Here is a 10,000-nt window from a genome sequence, read left to right on the forward strand (position 1 = left end):
GTGGGTGTGTGTGTGTGATGGTGTGAGAGTGTGTGTGATGGTGTGTGTGTGTGTGTGATGGTGTGAGAGTGTGTGTGATGGTGTGTGGGTGTGTGTGTGTGATGGTGTGTGTGTGTGATGGTGTGAGAGTGTGTGTGATGGTGTGAGAGTGTGTGTGATGGTGTGTGGGTGTGTGTGTGTGATGGTGTGTGTGTGTGATGGTGTGAGAGTGTGTGTGATGGTGTGTGTGTGTGATGGTGTGTGTGTGTGATGGTGTGTGAGTGTGATGGTGTGTGAGTGTGATGGTGTGTGTGTGTGATGGTGTGAGAGTGTGTGTGATGGTGTGTGAGTGTGATGGTGTGTGTGTGTGAGATGGTGTGTGTGAGTGTGATGGTGTGTGTGTGTGATGGTGTGAGAGTGTGTGTGATGGTGTGTGTGTGTGATGGTGTGTGTGTGTGATGGTGAGTGTGTGTGATGGTGTGTGAGTGTGATGGTGTGTGAGTGTGATGGTGTGTGTGTGTGAGATGGTGTGTGTGTGAGATGGTGTGTGTGTGTGTGATGGTGTGTGTGTGTGTGATGGTGTGTGAGTGTGATGGTGTGTGTGTGTGTGAGATGGTGTGAGGGTGTGTGTGATGGTGTGTGTGTGTGATGGTGTGAGAGTGTGTGATGGTGTGTGTGTGATGGTGTGTGTGTGTGATGGTGTGTGTGTGTGTGATGGTGTGTGTGTGATGGTGTGTGAGTGTGATGGTGTGTGTGAGTGTGATGGTGTGTGTGAGTGTGATGGTGTGTGAGTGTGATGGTGAGTGTGTGTGATGGTGTGTGTGTGTGAGATGGTGTGTGTGTGAGATGGTGTGTGTGTGTGTGATGGTGTGTGTGTGTGATGGTGTGTGAGTGTGATGGTGTGTGAGTGTGATGGTGTGTGTGTGTGAGATGGTGTGTGTGTGTGTGTGATGGTGTGTGTGTGTGTGATGGTGTGTGTGTGTGTGATGGTGTGTGTGTGTGATGGTGTGTGTGAGTGTGATGGTGTGTGAGTGTGATGGTGTGTGTGTGTGAGATGGTGTGAGGGTGTGTGTGATGGTGTGTGTGTGTGATGGTGTGTGTGTGTGATGGTGTGTGTGTGTGTGAGTGTGATGGTGTGTGTGTGTGTGATGGGGTGTGTGTGAGATGGTGTGTGTGTGTGTGTGTGTGATGGTGTGTGAGTGTGATGGTGTGTGTGTGTGATGGTGTGAGAGTGTGTGATGGTGTGTGTGTGATGGTGTGTGTGTGTGATGGTGTGTGTGTGATGGTGTGTGAGTGTGATGGTGTGTGTGTGATGGTGTGTGAGTGTGATGGTGTGTGTGTGTGAGATGGTGTGTGTGTGAGATGGTGTGTGTGTGTGTGATGGTGTGTGTGTGTGTGATGGTGTGTGAGTGTGATGGTGTGTGTGTGTGTGAGATGGTGTGAGGGTGAGATGGTGTGTGTGTGTGTGATGGTGTGTGTGTGTGTGATGGTGTGTGTGTGAGATGGTGTGTGTGTGTGTGATGGTGTGTGTGTGTGAGATGGTGTGTGTGTGAGATGGTGTGTGTGTGTGTGATGGTGTGTGTGTGTGTGATGGTGTGTGAGTGTGATGGTGTGTGTGTGTGAGATGGTGTGTGTGTGTGTGATGGTGTGTGTGTGTGTGATGGTGTGTGTGTGTGTGATGGTGTGTGAGTGTGATGGTGTGTGTGTGTGATGGTGTGTGTGTGTGTGAGATGGTGTGAGGGTGTGTGTGATGGTGTGTGTGTGTGATGGTGTGTGTGTGTGATGGTGAGTGTGTGTGATGGTGTGTGTGTGTGTGAGTGTGATGGTGTGTGTGTGTGTGATGGGGTGTGTGTGAGATGGTGTGTGTGTGTGTGTGATGGTGTGTGAGTGTGATGGTGTGTGTGTGTGATGGTGTGAGAGTGTGTGATGGTGTGTGTGTGATGGTGTGTGTGTGTGATGGTGTGTGTGTGTGATGGTGTGTGTGTGATGGTGTGTGAGTGTGATGGTGTGTGTGTGTGAGATGGTGTGTGTGAGTGTGATGGTGTGTGTGTGTGTGATGGTGTGTGAGTGTGATGGTGTGTGTATGATGGTGAGTGTGTGAGATGGTGTGTGAGTGTGATGGTGTGTGTGTGTGAGATGGTGTGTGTGTGAGATGGTGTGTGTGTGTGTGATGGTGTGAGGGTGTGATGGTGTGTGAGTGTGATGGTGTGTGTGTGTGATGGTGTGTGTGTGTGATGGTGTGTGTGTGTGATGGTGAGTGAGTGTGATGGTGTGTGAGTGTGATGGTGTGTGTGTGTGAGATGGTGTGTGTGTGAGATGGTGTGTGTGTGTGTGATGGTGTGTGTGTGTGATGGTGTGTGTGTGTGTGAGATGGTGTGTGTGTGTGTGTGATGGTGTGTGTGTGTGATGGTGTGTGAGTGTGTGAGATGGTGTGAGGGTGTGTTGTAGACCTGTTGTATCTGCAGCAGTGTGTCTGTGTCTCTCTGTCCGTCTGTCTGAGTGAGGAGTTTTTCTCTCTCTGTCCATCTCATCTTCATGTCCTCCACCCTCAGCCTCTCCTTCTCCAGCTTTACTCGCTCCTTTAACACACACACACACACACACACACACACACACACACACACACACACCAACATGAACACACACATGCAAACACACCCATATAGCGGAGAACCATTAACTGTAAAAACTCCGCCCACAAACAGGTGTATATATGAACACGTGTGTTTTGTGCTGAAAAGTCCTTGTGAACACCGACTTAATCTCTGTGTGTGTGTGTGTGTGTGTCTTCATGTTGATGTGTGTCTGTGTGTGTGTCCTTGTGTGTGTTCATCTTGACTTTCTGTGTCACACTGTGTGTGTTTGTGATGGTGTGTGTGTGTGATGCTGTGAGAGTGTGTGTGATGGTGTGGGAGTGTGATGGGGTGTGTGTGTGTGTGTGATGGTGTGTGAGTGTGATGGGGTGTGTGTGAGTGTGATGGTGTGTGAGTGTGATGGTGTGTGAGTGTGATGGTGTGTGTGTGTGTGTGTGATGGTGTGGGAGTGTGATGGGGTGTGTGTGTGTGTGTGATGGTGTGGGAGTGTGATGGGGTGTGTGTGTGTGATGGTGTGGGAGTGTGATGGGGTGTGTGTGTGTGATGGTGTGTGAGTGTGATGGTGTGTGTGTGTGTGTGTGATGGTGTGGGAGTGTGATGGGGTGTGTGTGTGTGTGATGGTGTGTGTGTGATGGTGTGGGAGTGTGATGTGGTGTGTGTGTGTGATGGTGTGTGTGTGATGGTGTGGGAGTGTGATGGGGTGTGTGTGATGTGGTGTGGGACTGTGATGGTGTGTGTGTGATGGTGTGGGAGTGTGATGGGGTGTGTGTGTGTGTGATGGTGTGGGAGTGTGATGGGGTGTGTGTGTGTGATGGTGTGTGTGTGATGGTGTGGGAGTGTGTGATGGTGTGGGAGTGTGATGGGGTGTGTGTGTGTGATGGTGTGGGAGTGTGATGGGTTTGTGTGTGTGATGGTGTGGGAGTGTGATGGGGTGTGTGTGTGTGATGGTGTGGGAGTGTGATGGTGTGGGAGTGTGATGGGGTGTGTGTGTGTGATGGTGTGGGAGTGTGATGGGGTGTGTGTGTGTGATGGTGTGGGAGTGTGATGGGGTGTGTGTGTGTGTGTGATGGTGTGGGAGTGTGATGGGGTGTGTGTGTGTGATGGTGTAGGAGTGTGATGGGGTGTGTGTGTGTGATGGTGTGGGAGTGTGATGGGGTGTGTGTGTGTGATGGTGTGGGAGTGTGTGTGTGATGGTGTGTGTGATGGTGTGGGAGTGTGATGGGGTGTGTGTGTGATGGTGTGGGAGTGTGATGGTGTGGGAGTGTGATGGGGTGTGTGTGTGTGATGGTGTGGGAGTGTGATGGGGTGTGTGTGTGATGGTGTGTGTGTGATGGTGTGGGAGTGTGATGGGGTGTGTGTGTGTGATGGTGTGGGAGTGTGATGGGGTGTGTGTGTGTGATGGTGTGGGAGTGTGATGGGGTGTGTGTGTGTGATGGTGTGGGAGTGTGATGGGGTGTGTGTGTGTGATGGTGTGGGAGTGTGATGGGGTGTGTGTGTGTGATGGTGTGGGAGTGTGATGGGGTGTGTGTGTGTGATGGTGTGGGAGTGTGTGTGTGATGGTGTGTGTGATGGTGTGGGAGTGTGATGGTGTAGGAGTGTGATGGGGTGTGTGTGTGTGATGGTGTGGGAGTGTGATGGGGTGTGTGTGTGTGATGGTGTGGGAGTGTGTGTGTGATGGTGTGTGTGATGGTGTGGGAGTGTGATGGGGTGTGTGTGTGATGGTGTGGGAGTGTGATGGTGTGGGAGTGTGATGGGGTGTGTGTGTGTGATGGTGTGGGAGTGTGATGGGGTGTGTGTGTGATGGTGTGTGTGTGATGGTGTGGGAGTGTGATGGGGTGTGTGTGTGTGATGGTGTGTGAGTGTGATGGGGTGTGTGTGTGATGGTATGTGAGTGTGATGGTGTGTGAGTGTGATGGGGTGTGAGTGTGTGATGGTGTGTGAGTGTGATGGGGTGTGAGTGTGATGGTATGTGAGTGTGATGGTGTGTGTGTGATGGTGTGGGAGTGTGATGGGGTGTGTGTGTGTGATGGTGTGGGAGTGTGATGGGGTGTGTGTGTGTGATGGTGTGTGAGTGTGATGGGGTGTGAGTGTGTGATGGTGTGTGAGTGTGATGGGGTGTGTGTGTGTGATGGTATGTGAGTGTGATGGTGTGTGAGTGTGATGGGGTGTGAGTGTGTGATGGTATGTGAGTGTGATGGTGTGTGAGTGTGATGGGGTGTGAGTGTGTGATGGTGTGTGAGTGTGATGGGGTGTGAGTGTGATGGGGTGTGTGTGTGTGATGGTATGTGAGTGTGATGGTATGTGAGTGTGTTTACCTGCTGCGTGCTATTAATCGTTGGTTTCTGTCTGGACTCCTGCAGCGTCTGCAGCTGTTCCATGTGTTTGCGCAGTTGCTCTCTCTCTGTCTGCAGCTCACCCTGTAGCAGTGCAATCTCCAAGTGCAGCTACACACACACACACACACACACACACACACACACACACCCCAACATGAACACACACACACCCCAACATGAACACACACACACACACACCCCAACATGAACACACACGCACCCCAACATGAACACACACACACCCCAACATGAACACACACACACCCCAACATGAACACACACACACCCCAACATGAACACACACACACACACACCCCAACACGAACACACACACACACCCCAACAAGAACACACACACACACACACACACCCCAACATGAACACACACAAACCCCAACATGAACACACACACACACACACACACCCCAGCATGAACACATACATCCCAACATGAACACACACACACCCCAACATGAACACACACACACACACACACCCCAACATGAACACACACACACACCCCAACATGAACACACACACACACACACACCCCAACATGAACACACACACACACCCCAACATGAACACACACACACCCCAACATGAACACACACACACCCCAACATGAACACACACACACCCCAACATGAACACACACACACCCCAACATGAACACACACACACACACACCCCAACATGAACACACACACACACACACCCCAACATGAACACAGACACACACACACCCCAACATGAACACACACACACACACACCCCAACATGAACACACACACACCCCAACATGAACACACACACACACCCCAACATAAACACACACATCCCAACATGAACACACACACACACCCCAACATGAACACACACACACACACCCCAACATGAACACACACACACACACACACACACACACCCCAACATGAACACACACACACCCCAACATGAACACACACACACCCCAACAGGAACATACACACACACACACACACACCCCAACATGAACACACACACCCCAACATGAACATACACACACACACCCCAACATGAACACACACACACACCCCAACATGAACACATACACACACACCCCAACATGAACACATACACACACACACACCCCAACATGAACACACACACACACCCCAACATGAACACATACACATACACCCCAACATGAACACACACACACACACACCCCAACATGAACACACACACACACACACCCCAACATGAACACACACGCACCCCAACATGAACACACACACACCCCAACATGAACACACACACACCCCAACATGAACACACACACACACACACCCCAACACGAACACACACACACACCCCAACAAGAACACACACACACACACACACACCCCAACATGAACACACACAAACCCCAACATGAACACACACACACACACACACACCCCAGCATGAACACATACATCCCAACATGAACACACACACACCCCAACATGAACACACACACACACACACACCCCAACATGAACACACACACACACCCCAACATGAACACACACACACACACACACCCCAACATGAACACACACACACACCCCAACATGAACACACACACACACACACACACCCCAACATGAACACACACACACCCCAACATGAACACACACACACCCCAACATGAACACACACACACCCCAACATGAACACACACACACACACACCCCAACATGAACACACACACACACACACCCCAACATGAACACAGACACACACACACCCCAACATGAACACACACACACCCCAACATGAACACACACACACCCCAACATGAACACACACACACACCCCAACATAAACACACACATCCCAACATGAACACACACACACACCCCAACATGAACACACACACACACACCCCAACATGAACACACACACACACACACACACACACACCCCAACATGAACACACACACACCCCAACATGAACACACACACACCCCAACAGGAACATACACACACACACACACACACCCCAACATGAACACACACACCCCAACATGAACATACACACACACACCCCAACATGAACACACACACACACCCCAACATGAACACATACACACACACCCCAACATGAACACATACACACACACACACCCCAACATGAACACACACACACACCCCAACATGAACACACACACACACCCCAACATGAACACACACACACACACACACCCCAACATGAACACACACACACACCCCAACATGAACACACACACACCCCAACATGAACACACACACACCCCAACATGAACACACACACACCCCAACATGAACACACACACACCCCAACATGAACACACACACACACACACCCCAACATGAACACACACACACACACACCCCAACATGAACACAGACACACACACACCCCAACATGAACACACACACACACACACCCCAACATGAACACACACACACCCCAACATGAACACACACACACACCCCAACATAAACACACACATCCCAACATGAACACACACACACACCCCAACATGAACACACACACACACACCCCAACATGAACACACACACACACACACCCCAACATGAACACACACACACCCCAACATGAACACACACACACACCCCAACATAAACACACACATCCCAACATGAACACACACACACACCCCAACATGAACACACACACACCCCAACATGAACACACACACACCCCAACAGGAACATACACACACACACACACACACCCCAACATGAACACACACACCCCAACATGAACATACACACACACACCCCAACATGAACACACACACACCCCAACATGAACACATACACACACACCCCAACATGAACACATACACACACACACACCCCAACATGAACACACACACACACCCCAACATGAACACATACACATACACCCCAACATGAACACACACACACACACACCCCAACATGAACACACACACACACCCCAACATGAACACACACACACACCCCAACATGAACACACACACACACACACACCCCAACATGAACACACACACACCCCAACATGAACACACACACACCCCAACAGGAACATACACACACACACACACCCCAACATGAACACACACACACCCCAACATGAACATACACACACACACACACACACACACCCCAACATGAACACACACACACACACACACCCCAACATGAACACACACACACCCCAACAGGAACATACACACACACACACACACACCCCAACATGAACACACACACACCCCAACATGAACATACACACACACACACACACACACACCCCAACATGAACACACACACACACACACCCACCCCAACATGAACACACACCCACCCCAACATGAACACACACACACCCCAACATGAACACACACACACACCCCAACATGAACACACACACACACACCCCAACATGAACACACACACACACACCCCAACATGAACACACACACACACACCCCAACATGAACACACACACACACCCCAACATGAACACACACACACACCCCAACATGAACATACACACACACACACACACACCCCAACATGAACACACACACACACCCACCCCAACATGAACACACACACACACCCCAACATGAACACACACACACACACACACACACACCCCAACATGAACATACACACACACACACACACACACCCCAACATGAACACACACACACACACACACCCCAACATGAACACACACACACCCCAACATGAACATACACACACACACACACACACCCCAACATGAACACACACACACACACACACCCCAACATGAACACACACACACCCCAACATGAACACACACACACCCCAACATGAACACACACACACACACCCCAACATGAACACACACACACACACCCCAACATGAACACACACACACACACCCCAACATGAACACACACACACACCCCAACATGAACATACACACACACACCCCAACATGAACATACACACACACACACACACACACTGATGAAGTGCAATGGAATACAGCTGCCACACTGAACAGTTTCAGATAAACTCTTGGCATTAACTGTAATTAAAGGTGATGTTATTAGCTGATGTCATGACACACTGTGCCGTCCTCTCACCTCTATCTTTAGCTCCTCCTTCTGCTGATCGAGCTCTGTGATTCGCCGCTGTGCGGTCAGAGCCTTGGAGTTGACACCCGTTCGTCTGGTCAGAGACTGAGGATGAGGAGGACGAAGAACAGCTCCGCCCCTCGTTCTCGGACAGGTGACAGGATGCATATCAGTACTCAACCTCTCGCTTTCAGTGCTGCTGCCCTCTGAGTCTGACTCCGCCCCTGAGGAGGCGGCGCTCCTACCATCAGCTCGCCGGGCCAGCCAGGGTGGAGTCCTGCCCCGCTCCCATTGGCTCTTCTGTGTGTCCATTGTGTCTTCTGTGTGTCTCAGAGGAATAGAGGAGAGAGAGGTTGAAGTTGGGACTAGAGTTAAGGTTATGTTTTAAGGGTTTAGGGTTTAAAGGTTTAGGGCAGGTGAGGAGGTCATTGAGAGGTCATGTGACTGCAGTGGGGCTGATAGGAATGACAGTGTGTTGTTTTCTGGGGAATTTCCATCTGAGATGTAAAACAGAGAAACCGAAAGTCTGAACCTGAACACAGAAACTGAAAGAGACGCGTCAATAAAAAACGAAACGAGACCAAAGTCTGAGGAAGGTGTGTGTGTGTGTGTGTTCATTTGATGTAGCTTTGATCCAAAACACAAAACACTGCTTTAATAAAGTCATTGTGCTCCAGTGAACGTCAGTCTCACACACACATACACACACACACACACACACACAAATGCATGTACACACACGCACACAGTGAAAGAATATTCTGCGTGGGAACCAAGTACCAGCCAGTTCTCCCATTGTCCCCGCCCCATACGTCTGTCTGCGCTCGGCCTTATTAGGAGATTACAGCCTGTGTGAGGATAAATATAAAACCCAGATACACACACGCACGCACACACACGCACACACCGTCTTAATGACCTTTAACAATAACCCAATATATGT

At 50.3% G+C, this 10,000-nt stretch overlaps 1 protein-coding gene across 6 annotated transcripts in view; it reads right to left on the reverse strand.

The window, feature by feature from the left end:
• LOC108256233 (pleckstrin homology-like domain family B member 3) overlaps positions 1 to 10,000 on the reverse strand; it is a 22,083-nt gene that overhangs the window by 8,548 nt on the left and 3,535 nt on the right. For 5 of the 6 annotated variants that reach the window (XM_053674908.1, XM_053674905.1, XM_053674907.1 and 2 more), the window contains 3 exons: positions 9,067 to 9,377; positions 4,889 to 5,017; positions 2,430 to 2,558 (listed from right to left, as the gene is read on the reverse strand). In XM_053674908.1, coding sequence (XP_053530883.1) covers positions 2,430 to 2,558; positions 4,889 to 5,017; positions 9,067 to 9,369 — 561 coding nt within the window. In that variant the 5' untranslated portion in view covers positions 9,370 to 9,377. Of the gene's footprint in view, positions 1 to 2,429; positions 2,559 to 4,888; positions 5,018 to 9,066; positions 9,386 to 10,000 lie in introns of all 6 variants that reach the window. The other variant, XM_053674906.1, reaches the window with a different exon arrangement.

This window comes from Ictalurus punctatus, chromosome 23 (assembly GCF_001660625.3).
Source record: "Ictalurus punctatus breed USDA103 chromosome 23, Coco_2.0, whole genome shotgun sequence".
Taxonomy (NCBI): domain Eukaryota; kingdom Metazoa; phylum Chordata; class Actinopteri; order Siluriformes; family Ictaluridae; genus Ictalurus; species Ictalurus punctatus.